Raw genomic sequence first — 15,911 nt, forward strand, 5'->3', positions numbered from 1 at the left:
CACCTGCCCAGCCTCACCCAGCCCCACCGGGCCCCAAAGTCCCCTGAACTAGCACAGGGCCATGCATGTGCCTTCTGCAGCTGAGCAAAGGCTATTTACTTTTTAGTAAATTTATTTTATAAATAGGCTATTTTATTTTTATTTTTAGAGGAGAGTGTCAGAACAGGGATTGGCCATTTGCCTCCCCACTGAGACACAAATCAGTGAGATGCAAATCATTACTGTGCTTCCATGGACTGGCAGCTCCTGCCAGCTGTGATGTATGGTGGGAGCATGTCTGGCTGTGTGGGACCCTACACAGCTCTGGACGCTGTCCTGTCCCATGCACCCCTCCATGGCCATACAACCTGCCTAGGAATTGAGGTGCAGAGCCAAACGGGGAGCAACATGGCCACCAGCCCCAATATTGCAGGAAGAAGTTTAGAAAATCCCAAGCCCCTCAGTCTGAGAGCAGGTTTTTCCTCCTCAGACCGTTCTGGGAGGGGAAGGATATCACCCTCTCTCTGTTCTTTGGGACATGTCCAGTGACCAGGTCCTCCCCCTATCCACGCAACTACTGACCTCATGGGAGCCAGCACTGCTGCTGCTCCATAAAAGAAGCCCAGAAGTCCAATCCCAAGCAGAAGGGAGAGTGAAGCAGCCCGCAGCCCTCCTACAGCCCGACATGGCCAAGGCAGCTGGGGCCTTCTGCGTCCTCCTCCTCCTCACTGCGCTGTGCTGCCACAGCCTGGCCCAGAGTGAGCGCGGCCACCTGCGGGACCGGGGATGGGAACGTCAGGGAGAAGGGAGGGGTGCATGGGGTTTGCTTTATGCAATGAGGCTGGGATGGGAACTGGGGGCCTCCAGGCTGAGCTGAGCTCTCATTCTCCCCCCAGGAGCCCCAGCTGTGCCTGACAAGTGCTGCTTCAACTTTCATACCAGAAAGATCAAAATGGACAACATTGTCGCCTGCTATGCCACCAGCCCTCAGTGCCCACACCGAGCTGTGGTGTGAGTATCCCTGCCCCCCTGGTGGGATCAGCATGGCAGTGAGTGAGTGCTGATGGAGGACTCGCTGCCCTCAGATCTCCTGGGTTAGGGGACTTAAATCCATTTCTTCTCTCTGCACAGCTTCAAGGTGAGGAATGGCAAGGAGATCTGCACCCCAGCGGACAAGATATGGGTGAAGAGGTATCAGCAGAGGTTCCAGGTCAGCTCCTACTCCATCCCCAGCTAGAAGAGCCACGGGAGCAGTGCAGGGCCCTTGAAGGCAGCCTCACCACAGAGATGGGGGGACCAGGAGCAATACGAGTCCTCCCCATCTCAGCCCTGCGCTGTATGGATAAGCAGCACTCACCTCCATGTTTTCTTTCTATTCATCCCACTGTGAGATCCTGGAGCTCTTAGCATCACTGTGCACAGATTTCTCCTGCATCTCTCGCTCTTCTCCACCCTGAGACCATGGCTGGACTGGGTCTTAGGCAGGGGACAACTGCTTTGCATGTCAGTGACACTGTACTTCTCGAGCTTTTTGCAGTGCAGGGGTTAATAGGGAGTAGCATCACTAACGTTTCTTGTACAGCCCTGTGAACAGAATTAAACTCAACCTTGTGTATGCAAACATCTGGCTGTGCAAGTGTCTGGGGAGCAGAAGAGTTTCTGCTCTTGGCTTGCTTTGAGTAAGAAATGTCAGCTGTGAGAGCTGAACTCAGTAAAGGGCTGGGAAGAGATGATGTTGTGGTCATTCTACTTAATTCCTTTTTGGGAAGGATTTGGGAGTACATAGAGTCAAGCAGTGTCTACATGGGACCTGGGGAAGCCACTTGCAAGAGGAGCAAGAGATGAGCACACCTCTGGGTGCCAAACCTGAAAAGAGGGGTCTTCCCTTGCTCTTCATCAGCCATCCCCAGACAAAATTCAACTTGAGCTGCACAGTTAGGCCCTGGTAACAGCTCATACACCAGGGTTGCCATGAGGAGATGCAATGGCCATGGCCTCTGACATGGTCACTGTGATGGGCACAGCCACCACCATGGCTGCCATGACAAACATGGCCACAATTACAGGTATAGCCACCACTATGGGCACCATGATGGACACGGCCACCACTATGGGCAGCACTACAGGCACAGCCACCACCACCATGGGCAGCACCATGGGCATGGCCACCACCATGGGCACTGTCATGAACATGGCCACCACTACGGAAAACACCATGGGCACAGTCAAAACCATGGGCACTTGGCACACAGCCATAGGGTCTGGGGTGGGCTGGCCTGAGCTGGATGCAGTCACTGCCAAGCCAGTCACCTCAGCACAAAACTGCAAGAGCAGCATCACAGTCAGGATGAGTTTTGAACATAAGCTCACCCAGGTCTTCAGTGAGCATGACTATCATCCTGTGTGGTTTGTCGGTGGCAGCAACTGAACCCAAAATAGACTGCAGGCTGCTACGCATTGCAGCAGCACAGGACCGTGCTCACAGACTTTCCAGAAGCCCTCAAGCACCACAGGCTGGGTGTGAAGATGGGCTGGAACAGCACCAGCCAGGGAGAGGAATTTCCATCCCCCAGTTGCCCTTTAGTAATAGAAACAAGTGGTTCTTCCCCTGGGGAGAGTCCAGAGCTGTCATGGAAATCCTGGCCTGGGGCTATATAATGCTGAGGTACAAGCAGGTAGCACTCAGCAGCACCAAACCAGCAAGTGCTATTGGTTCCTGGAGCTGACAACCACCAAGATTAGACATGAAGATCTTCTCCTTGGCCATGGTCACTCTGCTGCTCGCTGCTGTCTGCACTGAGAGCTGGGGCAAGTCCTGTAAGTACCAACACGGAGTCTTAACCCATGTCCTGCTGCAGGTTTGGGGTTGGGGATGGGGAGCCCCTGCTTCTGCTGTGGGCTTAAGGTGCCAAGGGGTCAACACTGGCTTGGAAGATGTTTCTTAAAGACAGCTCATTCTTGGGGATTTCTTGTCGGAGAGGAATATGGGGGCAAACCTGCAGAGCTGGAGACATGGCAGGGATCCTCATGGTGGGGGAAGTGGCTGGGGTCAGGCATGGGACAGCACCAACCCCTTTCTCCTCTCAGTCCGCAGTTCCTACAGCTCCTGCTGCTACAAGAACATGTTCATCCGGAGGGAAATCAACACCTCGCTCATCCGCAGCTATCAGGAAACACCTCCAAACTGCTCCCGCAGAGCCATTATGTGAGTCCCTGAGGCCCCAGCCTTCATCCCCAGCCTTCCTCCCCCAACCTCCCATGCCCAGCCTTTCTCCACCACCCTTCCTCCCCAGTCTTCCTTCCCACCACACTCCTCGCCCTCAGCCACCCTGCCTGTGCTTTCACTTCCCATTGCAAATGTCCACAATAAGCCCCTCTCAGGATGCTCTGTGCTGAGTTCTGTCCACATGTTCCTTCTCCCCTCAACACTTTATTTTAAATCTTCCAGCAGCCCCTCATTTCAGCAATAAAAATGGGAAGGAAACCAAGGTTTAAAAGGGATTTGAGGCTGCTAGAAGTCAAAGGTTTGGGGGATGCTAGGAAGGATGCTGCAGGGTAGGGAAAGACACTCCAGCTAACCCAGCCCCTCTACCCACAGCGTGGAGCTGAAGAAGGGGAAGAAGTTCTGCGTGGACCCTGCAGAGGGCTGGTTCCAGCAGTACCTGCAGGGAAAGAAGCTGAGCAACACCTCAACGTGAGCTGCCACCAACACCAGCTCCATTTCTATGTACCCTGCCATGACCTGTCAGAGCCTGTAATGTCTCATTAACTTATGGAGCCAGCTCTGCCTTGTCCCCATCTGTCCCACTTCACACTACTGTACAGCTCTGCTGAGATTTAATAAAGCTACTTGTTCTGACCTGCACCTGTGTGCCTGTAGTGAGATATGAATCCTGCACTGGGAAAGAGAGGTTGCGTTGGGGTTTGCCTCACTGTGAGGACCTGGGAACAGCCCAGAAGGCATTAGGAAATGTGAAACCAGAATGGTGAAGGTTCTGTATGCCCTCCAACAGTGTAGATCCTGCCTGGGTGTGGGTTTAAGGGTGGTCAGCACAGCTGTTCACTCCATGGAATGTTGATTTTGGCTGATGTTGAATGGCAATGGAGAAATGTTGGGTTTGAGGGGATTCACTGCAGGGTCAGCACAGAGCAGACAGGTGGGTTTCATGAGGCATCAAGAGCTGGCCAGCCCCCACTGGACACTAAAGCAGAAACTGAAAGAGATGGCCCAGTGGCCAGCACTTCCCCTTTCGTAGCTTTATTTCTCCATTTCAGCAAAACTGAAGGAATTCTGAGATAATTTCTTAGTTATTATGTACTCATCTTTATTCCTTGAAACCCTGTGCCTGCCCAGAGGCTGGGGAATAAAAGTGGCAGCACAGCAGAGGCCGAGCATTGTGCAGAGCAGAGCCCTGCAGCCACCCAGCTCCAGCCCTGCTCACTGTGCCAATGTCCTGCAGACCATGAAGGGCCCCGCAGCCATCCTGACCGCTCTGCTCCTCCTGGCCCTCTGCTCCTCGGCTGTGGCCCATCTGGGTGAGTCAGGTCTCACTGTGTTCCTCTGTCTGGGTGTCCGTTCCTCCCTGGGAGCCCCATCCCCATGGATGGGACCTTCATGGTGGGCTGTGGGGGACTGCCACCCGTGCTGGGGCTCAGCCTTGGAGATGGGTGTCTAGGGGTGTCCTTGGGGGATATGACATAAGGGGGTGATTGTGTGATGGGAGATCCTTGTAAAGTCCCAGGTAGGGCACCTGTGGGGTCTCACCGGGGCTCTCTTTTTCTCTCCCACAGATGAACTACCCACAACCTGCTGCTTCTCCTATGTTCAACGTCCCATCCCACGCAACATCATCAAGTCCGCCTACATCACTAGCAGCAAATGCCGCCTGCCAGCGGTGATGTGAGTAGCCAACCACAGCTGGGGTGGTTGCAGTGTAACACCAGAGCATCATGCTACAGTTTCAAGGGTGGTTGAGAGGGGATAAGAGTGTGACTGTGGACATGTGGGTGCTGCCTGCAGGACCAATCATCGTGCAAACCTAACGCTGGTTTTCACCTTGCAGCCTGGTCACCAAGAAGGGGAAGGAGATATGTGCAAACCCCGAGGAGTCCTGGGTGCAGAACCACCTGGAACTGTTCCAGAACGAAGAAAACTGACCTTTTATGGAATCATAGAATCATAAAATGGATGGATTGGAAGAGACCTCGCAGCACACCCAGCTCCAGCCCCTACTCTAGGCTCTTGCACCCCCCCTTCCCCAGACTCTGGCTGCCCAGGGCCCATCCAAGCTAGTCTTGGGCATCTCCAAGCCTGGGGTACCCACAGCTTCCCTCCTATCTGTCCCAGCAATGCTAAGGAAGTGAAAATACAGAGATGATTCAGAACACACCAAAATGCTTGCCAAGAAGTCAGGAGCTCTGATGCCTAAGTAAAATTCTTGCATTTGAAAACACTCTGCCTCTCTGTTGAAGCCCACCACCAAGCAGGACGGTTCCATGGAAGCAGCCAGGTTGCAGAATTAAGGATACTCTGCACAGCTGTTCCCTTCATGTCATACTCATTTGTGTTGATGTCAGATGGCAATGGAGAAATATTGGCTTTGAGGGGATTTGAGATTTGTTTTCCTTTCCCAGCAAAGAGCAGGGAGTTAATGCTGATGGCTGCAGAAGGAGGGGTGCCTGGTGGCAATGAGGATATCAAGTGGTCAGCAAATTGCTGTCAGGGATGAAGGAAATTGAATCACGTGTGTCGGGCACTCATGTCACCAAATTCCCTAGAACAGAGAAGTGCATGAAAGCACAGCTGCTTTTGAGCTTGTGGAGTGCAATCAGGATGGAGCAGCCTTCATCTACCCAACTCCCATTGGGGCTGCAGCCATGGAGCTCCACATCCCAGCCTGGCTCTCATTGCAGTATCAGTGCAGAGCACCAGGGTTGGTATCACATGTGCCCCACTGGGCACTAAAACAGAATCTGAAAGCAGTGGCTCTATGGCTGGTGCTTCCCCTTTTTGCAGCTTTATTTCTGCAGGGGTTCTGAAATAATTTCCTAGTTATTATGCATTCATATCTTTCCCTTGACACCCTGTACACGCCCAGCAGCCAGGGGATAAGAGTGGCAGTGCAGCAAGGGCTGAGCATTGTGCAGAGCAGAGCCCTTAAGCCAGCTGGCTCTAGCCCTGCTCCTTGTGCCCATGTCCCACAGCACCATGAAGGGTTGTTCTGCATCTACCCTGGCTGCTCTTCTCCTCCTGGCCCTCTGCTCCTCGGCCACGGACTCCTTTCCTATTGACAGTAGTGGTAAGTTGGGTCTTACATTTCCCTCTTGGGGCAGGAGGCACTGTCCCTACTTGGTAGAGTTATGGGTTATGGAGAATCCTAGTCCCCATGGATGGGACCAGCATGGTGCTGAGTGTGGGCAATTGCCACCAATGCTGGTGTTCAGCTTTGGATATGGGGTCTTCTGGGAGATATGACGTGAGTTAGGGGTAGCTGATGGCAAATCCTCAGCGAGCCCCATATACACCATCTCACCATGGCTCTGTTTTCCTGAACCCACAGATGACATCCCCTTAAGCTGCTGCTACAGGTATGTGTCACGTCCCATCCCTTACAACTTCATTGCCTCTGTCTATGCCACCAGCAGCATCTGCTCCACGCCAGCAGTGATGTGAGTATCCAGCCGGGGTTTGGAGTACAACACCACAACTGTGACACATAGGTGGTCACGAAGAGATGGCAGTGTGGTTGGGGACATGTGGCTGCTGCCATGCAGACCCAGCACCTCATTGCCCCAGTGGTGCTTTTCTCCCTGCAGTGTGGTCACAAAGAAGAAGAGGGAGATATGCGCAGATCCAAAGCAGTTCTGGGTGCAGGCACTCCTGGAGCTATCCAGAACAGAAAAGTTGCTCTCCCACCGCTGTGAAGGAAGTGAAAACACAGAGATGATGTACAAAACATCAAATGCTTGTTAAGGAATCAGGAGCTCTGATGCCTAAATAAATCTCCTTGCACTAGAAAATTAGGGATGATGTGGTTTATTTGCGACACCATCTTCAGTCCACATCCTTCCATGACCTGTGAGTTGATGTGTCTCCAACTCCCTGTTGAAGCTCATTGGCACCCATCAAAGCCTGGTGGGCAGATATGGGCATCCCAAAGCCACCCCTCAGGGCCCCCAGCACCCAAGGGGCACTCACACCCCCACCCCAAGCTCTGCTCATTGTGACATTGGCACCGCATCACCAACACCCACGTTCTCACTGTGACATCACAATGTGCAGGGCTGTTTCACACAGCGCACGCCCGTGTCCCCCCAATCCCGGGTACCTCTGGATCGAGGAAGCAGCACCACTGCTTTGCTCCAGAAGTAAAGCCCAGGAATGGAGCTGAGGTCTCGACGCCTCAGTGCGCCACAACCCAATCCTTCCACCCGCCGCCCTGCAGCACGGCCCAGGGCACGGGCAAGGCCCGAACGGGTGCCGTCCCCCCCCCGAAAGAAGAGACGTGTCTCCGAGGAGGAAGGTGAGTGCAGAGCGTTCCCGCAGCGGATGTGCCTCTGCCACGTGCAGCTGTCACCCTGCTAACGTGCTTGGGGTGATAATGCCCTTGTCCCCATTGCAGGGTGCAGGCTGTGCCAGCGGGCAGAGCACGACCCTGACATCTACGGAGACACGTGCCGTCAGGACGGGCTCTGCGTCCATGAGAACTGCCTGGTGAGCCCCTACCCCAGGCCCCTAGCCCCGTGCCAGCCGCTGCACCCCACATGCAGTAACAGGTCCCCGGTTGCCTCCTGCAGTACCACGCCAGCGGGCTGTACCAGCGCGGCGCTGACGATGAAGGATTCTTCGGATTCCTCTTTCCTGACATCGAGCAGGAGCTGCAGCGCGTGGCACAGAAGGTGAATAGGGCGACGTGTCCCCACCTCGTCCCTGTGCCACGTGGCTGGGAGACTCCAGCAGAGCCCTCCTTGTCCAGAAAGACCCATCGCTGCACAAATCAGAACTGATTAGTGCTGCGGGGTCCCTAGCCACGTGGCCCACCGGATCATCCTCGTGCTCTGCTGGGCAAGGGCCGCCTGTGTGTGCACGGCACTGACGCCCGGCTCCGCACTGCTCTCCCCAGAAATGCTGCGTCTGCCGGAAGCGGGGCGCCTCGGTCCGCTGCCATCGCCGCAGATGCTCCCGCACCTTCCACTACCCCTGCGGAAGAGAACGCGGCTGCGTCTCCCAGTTCTTCGGGGAGTACAGGTGAGTGTGGGCACCCGCAGGGCTGCAGGAGGGATGGGGCAGGAGCTGAGCTGCCACCTCCATCCCTCCTGCAGGTCCTTCTGCTGGCAGCACCGGCCAACGCAGCAGGTGAGGCCGCTGCAACAGGACAACCCGCAGTGTGCCATCTGCATGGAGGCGGTGGAGGGACGCCCCAGCTACGAAACCCTGATCTGTCCCTCCTGCACCAGCGCGCAGTTCCACCGCCACTGCATCCAGGTAGGCGGCACTGCCTCCAGACCACAACAGCATCATCCCCAGCACCACCCAACCCTGCCACCCTGGCATCGTCCCCAGCCCTGGGGCAATGCGCACGCGTCCTCAGCTCATGTTCTGCCTTCCCCAGGGCCAAGCTCTGCGCGCTGCCCTGCACCACTTCCGCTGCCCGCTTTGCCAGGACATGCAGACCTTCCAGGCAGAGATGTTCCGCCTCGGCATCAAAATCCCAGACAGGTCAGCACCCACCGCCCTGCCCACCACCCAGCCTCCCCCCCTCCACCTCCGCCCGCACCGCACTCAGCTGTCCCCGGCTCCCTCCCACAGGGATGCAGCCTGGGAGGTAGAAGAAGGAGCTTTCCATGAGCTGTATCAGCGGCACAGCTCATGTGATGCCAGCCCGTGCCTGTGCCCGATAGGACGGGACTATTCTGAGAACACAGGGTGAGTGTGCTCTGACCCCAAAGTCATGGCGACCTGGCGCCTTCATCCCCTCCTTCCAGCTGGGATGGAGGCTGGCCAGGATGCTGAGCTCAGCACCGCACAGGCTGTGCACTGGTAGCTCAGTGCCAGCCACCGCAGTGGGAGTGGCACGCACCACCCCACGGCTGGCATCCCACAGCCCTGGGACCCCCGGTGACCGTGCGGCTCTGGCTTCTGTCACTCCCACAGGCCCTGGAGGATGCTGCTCTGCAGCTCCTGCGGTTCCTGTGGCACCCACCAGCACTGCTCCGCCATCGCAGAGGACGTTGAATCGTGGGAGTGCAGCGGCTGCAGCGGTGTGGGCACCGGTAAGAAAAGCAGCACGGCGACGCGGTCCCCATAGACATGTGGCCATACGTCCTCGGGACATGTCCTCCCCGTTGGAGCCACCATGGGCACAGAGATGTGCACCTGCACTCATCTCCGTGCACCTTACAGCCCCTTCAGCGTCAGCCGCAGTGCAGTGATCCCTGCACAGCACCCAGCTCCTGGCACTTTGGCTCCAGCACAAGAGGCTGCGACGCTCCATGGACACGCGACGCTCAGCTGCCTGCACAGCCCATGGAAGCCCCTCAGCCACTCCACTCTGCCAGCCTCTCAACAACAGCAGCCTTGCTGGTTGAACCACCACAAGAGAGTTTGCTGATGTGCTGGAGCACTGCAGGGCGCGACATCAACACTGCACGACTCTCCTGCCTGCACTTCCCTGCTGAGATGCTGCTTCCTCTACAAGAGTGAGCGATGGGAGCCCAGCCATGATGTCAGCACCATGGAAGATGACACAGGCTATTGCATGGCACTGAGACAAAGGGTTTTGATAGTCCAAGTAACTTATTTGGGCATCAAAACTCCTGACTCCTTACTGCTGCATCTAATTGTGACTGCTGCCCAGAGACGCTGTGAATGCCCCATCTACATGAGGCATTCAAAACCAGCTTGGATGAAGCCCTGGACTGGACGGGACCTGGAGGATGGCAGCCCTGCCTGAGGCAGGAGGACTGGAACTTGATGATCCTTGGTGTCCCTGTCAACCCAAGCCATCTTATGATCCTACCATTCTATGTGTCAAACTATTGTTACTTTAAATTATTTTCATTTCCATTTCAAAATAAATATTTAATTTAACTTAAATAAGTTAAATACAGTAAGTTTTCTGTTGAAGAAGGCAATCCAGTTTAAGTGCTCTGGTGCATGAGTGTTCCTGTGGGCCAAGCCCAGGGGCACAGCACAGAAGGTCAGTTTTCTTCATTCTGGAACAGTTCCAGGTAGTTCTGCACCCAGGACTCCTTGGGGTTTGCACATACCTCCTTCCCCTTCTTGGTGACCAGGCTGCAAGGTGAAAACCAGCGTTAGGTTCACACAATGATTGGCCCTGCAGGCAGCACCCACATGTCCACAGCCATGCACTTATCCCTTCCCATCCACACTCAGAGCTGTGGGATACTGTCCTGGTATCACACTGCAAACACCCCAGCTGTGGTTGGATACTCACATCACTGCCGGCAGGCGGCATTTGCTGCTGGTGGGGAAGGCAGAAGCAATGACGTTGCGTGGGATGGGACGTTGAACATAGGAGAAGCAGCAGGTTGTGGGTAGGCCATCTGTGGGAGAGAGAAAGAGAGCCCTGGTGAGACCCCACAGGTGCCCTACCTGGGACTTTACAAGGATCTCCCATCACACAATCACCCCCTTATGTCATATCCCCCAAGGACACCCCTAGACACCCATCTCCAAGGCTGAGCCCCAGCACGGGTGGCAGTCCCCCACAGCCCACCATGAAGGTCCCATCCATGGGGATGGGGCTCTCAGGGAGGAACGGGCACCCAGACAGAGGAACACAGTGAGACCTGACTCACCCAGATGGGCCACAGCCGAGGAGCAGAGGGCCAGGAGGAGCAGAGCGGCCAGGATGGCTGCGGGGCCCTTCATGGTCTGCAGGACGTTGGCACGGTGAGCAGGGCTGGAGCTGGGTGGCTGCAGGGCTCTGCTCTGCACAATGCTCGGCCTCTGCTGTGCTGCCACTTTTATCCCCCAGCCTCTGGGCAGGCACAGGGTTTCAAGGAATAAAGATGAGTGCATCATACTAAGGAAATTACATCAGTATCCCCACATTCTGCTGAGCTGGAGATGGAAAGAGAGCTGCAAAAGGGGAAGTGCAGGTTAGATGGCCACTGTTTTCATGGAATCGTAGAATACAATCATAGAATCATTACGGTTGGAAAACATGTGTAAGGTCATCTTGTCCAGCCACCCATGGATTCCATTCTGGTTACCACTGCATGGCCAGCACCGGTAGCCCCATGCAGGGCTGCTCTGCTGCCACAGCACCAACACCCACAGACACCATCACCACTGCTGGCAGAAAAGTACAGCCAGAAGGAACATCCAAAGCGAGCCACAGCTTTGCCCAAAATATCACTCCTCAATGTGCTCCATGATAGGGATACAGAGCTGGTTACAAAGCAGTATCATGTGCAGACTTTAAACTCCTCTTGTGAAGCCAGCTCTTTGTGGGATATCTAGAAAAGGAAAGGTGACATAGGAAGGAGGCTAAGTTGACTCCAAGGCACCAGGGATGTCACTTTTGTCCTTTTGGATGTCACAAGCTGCAGCCTCCCACTGGAAAGATCTTCCTTAAAATATCTGTACACATTCTCCAAATTAAAATCTTTGATGGCTGCGGGAAACTGCCTCCAAAATCTCAACCTGGAGTATGGGACGAGCAGCTTTTAGGCTGCTCAGGGAAATAGTTAGTGAGGTCTGGGAAGCTGCGATTTGGAGACCTCGGGATCCATCAGTGCTGGGCACGAGTGGGAGGACCACGACTGTGGTAATGATCAGCTGCCAGCCAGCCGTGAGCTCGTGTGGGATTTGCAGCTCCACCTGGGTGCACAGAAATCCGTGGGGCCCAATGGGGTTTGTCCCAGGGTACACGCAGAGCTGGCTGATGGCACTGCGAGGCCTCTCTCAATGCTTTCTCGCCTGTTGTGGGAATCCGGAGAGGTCGCAGTTCCCTGGAAGCTGGCAACCGTCGTTCCAGTTTTCCAGAAGAGCAAGAAAGGAGCCCGTGGTAACTACAGGCCTGTCAGTCTCAGCTTGGTGCTTGGTAGAATGATGGAGAAAATTGTGCAGGGAGTTACTGATCCACAGCTGAAGGACAACAGGATGGCAGCCCTGCCTGATGCAGGAGGGTTGGAACTTGATGATCCTTGGTGTCCCTGCCAACCCAAGCCATCCTATGATTCTACCATTCTATGTGTCAAACTATTGTTCCTTTAAATTATTTTCATTTCCATTTCAAAATAAATATTTAATTTAACTTAAATAAGTAAGTTTCTGTTGAAGAAGGCAATTCAGTTCAAGTGCCAAGCCCAGGGGCACAGCACAGGTCAGTTTTCTTGGTTCTGGAAGGGGTCCAGGTATTTCTGCACACAGGACTCCTCGGGGTTTGCACATACTGAGGCGTCCTTCCTGTCTGCACTTTGTTGTTGCTGAACTATTTCTCATAAAGACACCCTAGCGAGGATGCCACATCACCCCACGGGGATGTGTTGAGGTCAGGACTGGCCCCAGGGAGCTGAGCCCACCCTGGGAGGGGGAAGCACCATGTGATCCCAATGGGAACTGTGACAAAGAAAGGGGTTTGAAAGTCCATATAGGAGACAAACAAAGGAGTTTGATGGTCCAAAAACTTTATTTAGGCATCAGAACAACTAAGACCATAATGGATTATTATGTAGTGATATGTTTAAAATTATTTTTGTATTTTTCATTTTCTTAGAAAAAAATGCTTAATTTAACTTAAATAAGTTAAATAGAATAAATTCCATATTGAAGACGATCCAGTTCAAGTGCTCTGGTGTGTGAGTGTTCCTGTGGGCCAAGCCCAGGGGCACAGCACAGAAGGTCAGTTTTCTTGGTTCTGGAACAGTTCCAGGCGTTTCTGCACCCAGGACTCCTCGGGGTTTGCACATACCTCCTTCCCCTTCTTGGTGATCAGGCTGCAAGGTGAAAACCAGCGTTAGGTTCACACAATGATTGGCCCTGCAGGCAGCACCCACATGTCCACAGCCATGCACTTATCCCTTCCCATCCACACTCAGAGCTGTGGGATACTGTCCTGGTATCACACTGCAAACACCCCAGCTGTGGTTGGATACTCACATCACTGCCGGCAGGCGGCATTTGCTGCTGGTGGGGAAGGCAGAAGCAATGACGTTGCGTGGGATGGGACGTTGAACATAGGAGAAGCAGCAGGTTGTGGGTAGGCCATCTGTGGGAGAGAGAAAGAGAGCCCTGGTGAGACCCCACAGGTGCCCTACCTGGGACTTTACAAGGATCTCCCATCACACAATCACCCCCTTATGTCATATCCCCCAAGGACACCCCTAGACACCCATCTCCAAGGCTGAGCCCTAGCACGGGTGGCAGTCCCCCACAGCCCACCATGAAGGTCCCATCCATGGGGATGGGGCTCCCAGGGAGGAACGGACACCCAGACAGAGGGACACAGTGAGACCTGACTCACCCAGATGGGCCACAGCCGAGGAGCAGAGGGCCAGGAGGAGCAGAGCGGTCAGGACGGCTGCGGGGCCCTTCATGGTCTGCAGGACGTTGGCACGGTGAGCAGGGCTGGAGCTGGGTGGCTGCAGGGCTCTGCTCAGCACAATGCTCAGCCTCTGCTGTGCTGCCACTTTTATCCCCCAGCCTCTGGGCGGGCACAGGGTTTCAAGGAATAAAAATGAGTGCATCATACTACGGAAATCATGTCAGGATCTCCAAATTTTGCTGAGTTGGGAGTGGAAAGGAAACAGTAAAAGAGGAAGCATTGGCCACAGGGCCATCTCTTTCAGATTCCATTCTGGTGGCCAGAGCTGGAAGCCCCACGCAGGGCTGCTCTGCTGCCATGGCATGGACACCCACAGACACCACTGCTGGCAGGAAAGCACTGCCAGAAGGAACATCTGAGCTGAGCCACAGTTCTGCCAGTGATACCACTTTCCAATGTGCCCCATGACAAAGTGTAGTAAGAATGCTAAATCACAGTCTGAAACAGTGATTGAACACCTGGTGGGAAGGCAGGGCCAACCCAGCAGGTGCAAGCAATTCACCTGAGTGACTGGAAGGCATAGAGCCAGGATCTACCCCTTCCCAGATTGCATTTAAGGGTTGGTATTGCAGGTGAGGGTATCTTTTGCTGGAGTTCCCTGCATACTTGATGTTTTCAATTGGTAAGTTGCTCTTTTCCTTTCTTTCTGGCTGCTGTTCTGGGGCTCATTCTCATTTGTCATCGTGAAAGGTTTTGCCTTCCTGCTGTTTTCATCCCACTACAGTGTTACACAAGGATTCTGAGTTGGCTACAGAATGGTGTGTTGTGCAGACATTCATCTCCAGCTCTTTGTTGAACTTCTAGAAAAGGAGAGATGGTATAGGGATGAAGTTGGGTTGACCGGAAATTATTGGGGATGTTGACTTTCATCCTTTTGATGTTAAAAGCTGCAGACTTATGCTGGAAATCTTGCAGGTATGGAGACAAAGGCAGCCCATAGGAAATGAGTTTTGTTCACTGGTCACTCCACCTAGACTGCAGCCTGCTGCAACCCCCCTGACTGTAGGACAGAGGACATGCACCTCTCTGCCTACAGATGTTAATTTTGGTTCTTGCCAGTGAATCTGTTGTAGTTCCTGCTTGTTCCATTCTTCTCAATATGGGCAACTTTGCCCTACTCACGTTATATATGCTGGTTTAGCTTCCCAAATAAAAGTAAATACTGTGGTTTCAGGGAGGAGACGTGGCCCTGGGTTAGGAGCTGAAAGTGGGTTCTGCCAGAACTCTGGGATCAGCACATCAGAACTTTGTAGATGAAACACTGTGGCAATCACAGTATGACCCAAAAAAGGGACAGCACTGCAATTCCCAAAGACAACTCACAATGTCCCTATGGACACACACCCAGAAAGAGCTCATCACTTCCTCTTCTTTTTTTCCCTTTTTCCTTTCTTGCCCTTGCTGCTCTGTGGGTTTGTTGCCACCACTAATCCCAGCCTTTATCTCCCAACTCTCACTAGGGGTGACTAAGCCCTTGTGCTCTGAAGAGGTTGACTCATGCTGAGTGATGGTTGTGTTCATCCTTCCACCCCACAGTTGAGCTATGGTCCCCATTCACATGTAGGCTCACAGCAGTTGCTATGGCCCTTTGCTTATTGTGCCTTTCCCTGCTGTCAGATCCCTGCCATGAAGGGTGTACCTCTCAGAGCTGGTTCAACAGGAGGTATAGGATGAGGAGAAGAAATTGACTGTTTCTTTTAGAAAGAACAGGCTACTCAGGAAGGTGGTGGAGTCCCCATTCCTGAAAGCTTTCAAGAACTGTAGAGATGTGGCACTGAGGGACATGCACATGGTGGGGGTGCATTGGGTTTGGACCTCTCAGATCCACAACCTTAATGACTCAACAATTCTAACCCCCTGCCCCACGGAACCATCCAGGAGCAGCCAGGCAGTGCTGACCCAGCCTCAGAGCTAAGGACAGGAACAATCTCTCCAGCTCTTTTCAGGTTCTTACATCACAGCTGCTTCTAACCTGGTAGTGATACTGGAGAAATTCAGAGCACCCTCGGTGTAAACACTCTTGAGGTTTAGAGGTTTAGTCAATAGAAACCACATGTTTTTGTGAGCCTCTCTGCCTATAAACATTCACCTGCCCCTGATCACCAGCCACCCCCTTGGCATCTCCCCTGACCTCCCAGGAGTCACAAGAAGCGAGAGGAAAGACATCAGCATGCAACAAGCTATTATGATCAGGCCAAGAAGTAACTGGTACTTGGAACAGCTGTGAGGGTGGGATCCTAAACCCAAGCAGGGCTTGAGATCCTCTGGGGAGTAGCCCCAAGCCAAGGTTCAACTCAGATAGAACTGGGTCCCAAGACCATGTGTAGGAACGAGCAGTGATACTGGATGATGCTGGCT

The 15,911-nt window shown here is 53.8% G+C and overlaps 6 protein-coding genes across 6 annotated transcripts; 4 read left to right on the forward strand and 2 right to left on the reverse strand.

The window, feature by feature from the left end:
* Positions 1 to 580: 580 nt before the first annotated feature.
* LOC104913852 (C-C motif chemokine 13) lies at positions 581 to 1,600 on the forward strand. Its single transcript, XM_010721745.4, has 3 exons — positions 581 to 737; positions 876 to 990; positions 1,111 to 1,600. The coding sequence occupies exons 1-3, from the start codon at positions 665 to 667 to the stop codon at positions 1,214 to 1,216; spliced, it is 294 nt and encodes a 97-aa protein (XP_010720047.1). The 5' UTR covers positions 581 to 664; the 3' UTR covers positions 1,217 to 1,600.
* A 139-nt stretch (positions 1,601 to 1,739) lies between these two features.
* LOC100548721 (C-C motif chemokine 3) lies at positions 1,740 to 3,844 on the forward strand. The gene is made up of 3 exons (XM_003212445.5): positions 1,740 to 2,796; positions 3,067 to 3,184; positions 3,578 to 3,844. The coding sequence occupies exons 1-3, from the start codon at positions 2,724 to 2,726 to the stop codon at positions 3,675 to 3,677; spliced, it is 291 nt and encodes a 96-aa protein (XP_003212493.1). The 5' UTR covers positions 1,740 to 2,723; the 3' UTR covers positions 3,678 to 3,844.
* Positions 3,845 to 4,234: 390 nt separating this feature from the next.
* On the forward strand, positions 4,235 to 5,430 carry LOC100544108 (C-C motif chemokine 3). The gene is made up of 3 exons (XM_010721746.4): positions 4,235 to 4,515; positions 4,771 to 4,879; positions 5,043 to 5,430. Exons 1-3 carry the CDS (start codon positions 4,293 to 4,295, stop codon positions 5,134 to 5,136), a joined length of 426 nt encoding a protein of 141 aa, XP_010720048.1. The 5' UTR covers positions 4,235 to 4,292; the 3' UTR covers positions 5,137 to 5,430.
* A 1,536-nt stretch (positions 5,431 to 6,966) lies between these two features.
* Positions 6,967 to 9,287, forward strand: LOC146543019 (E3 ubiquitin-protein ligase PHF7-like). The gene is made up of 8 exons (XM_085241186.1): positions 6,967 to 7,502; positions 7,602 to 7,693; positions 7,777 to 7,878; positions 8,103 to 8,227; positions 8,302 to 8,464; positions 8,592 to 8,698; positions 8,789 to 8,905; positions 9,134 to 9,287. The coding sequence occupies exons 1-8, from the start codon at positions 7,361 to 7,363 to the stop codon at positions 9,285 to 9,287; spliced, it is 1,002 nt and encodes a 333-aa protein (XP_085097312.1). The 5' UTR covers positions 6,967 to 7,360.
* A 758-nt stretch (positions 9,288 to 10,045) lies between these two features.
* Positions 10,046 to 10,932, reverse strand: LOC146543020 (C-C motif chemokine 3-like). Its single transcript, XM_085240766.1, has 3 exons — positions 10,801 to 10,932; positions 10,437 to 10,545; positions 10,046 to 10,273 (listed from the first exon to the last, which is right to left on the reverse strand). Exons 1-3 carry the CDS (start codon positions 10,871 to 10,873, stop codon positions 10,180 to 10,182), a joined length of 276 nt encoding a protein of 91 aa, XP_085096892.1. The 5' UTR covers positions 10,874 to 10,932; the 3' UTR covers positions 10,046 to 10,179.
* Positions 10,933 to 12,619: 1,687 nt separating this feature from the next.
* LOC100545600 (C-C motif chemokine 3-like) lies at positions 12,620 to 13,652 on the reverse strand. Its single transcript, XM_003211707.5, has 3 exons — positions 13,473 to 13,652; positions 13,109 to 13,217; positions 12,620 to 12,945 (listed from the first exon to the last, which is right to left on the reverse strand). The coding sequence occupies exons 1-3, from the start codon at positions 13,543 to 13,545 to the stop codon at positions 12,852 to 12,854; spliced, it is 276 nt and encodes a 91-aa protein (XP_003211755.2). The 5' UTR covers positions 13,546 to 13,652; the 3' UTR covers positions 12,620 to 12,851.
* Positions 13,653 to 15,911: the final 2,259 nt, after the last annotated feature.

Source organism: Meleagris gallopavo, chromosome 21, assembly GCF_905368555.1.
Source record: "Meleagris gallopavo chromosome 21, MGAL_WU_HG_1.1, whole genome shotgun sequence".
Lineage (NCBI taxonomy): Eukaryota > Metazoa > Chordata > Aves > Galliformes > Phasianidae > Meleagris > Meleagris gallopavo.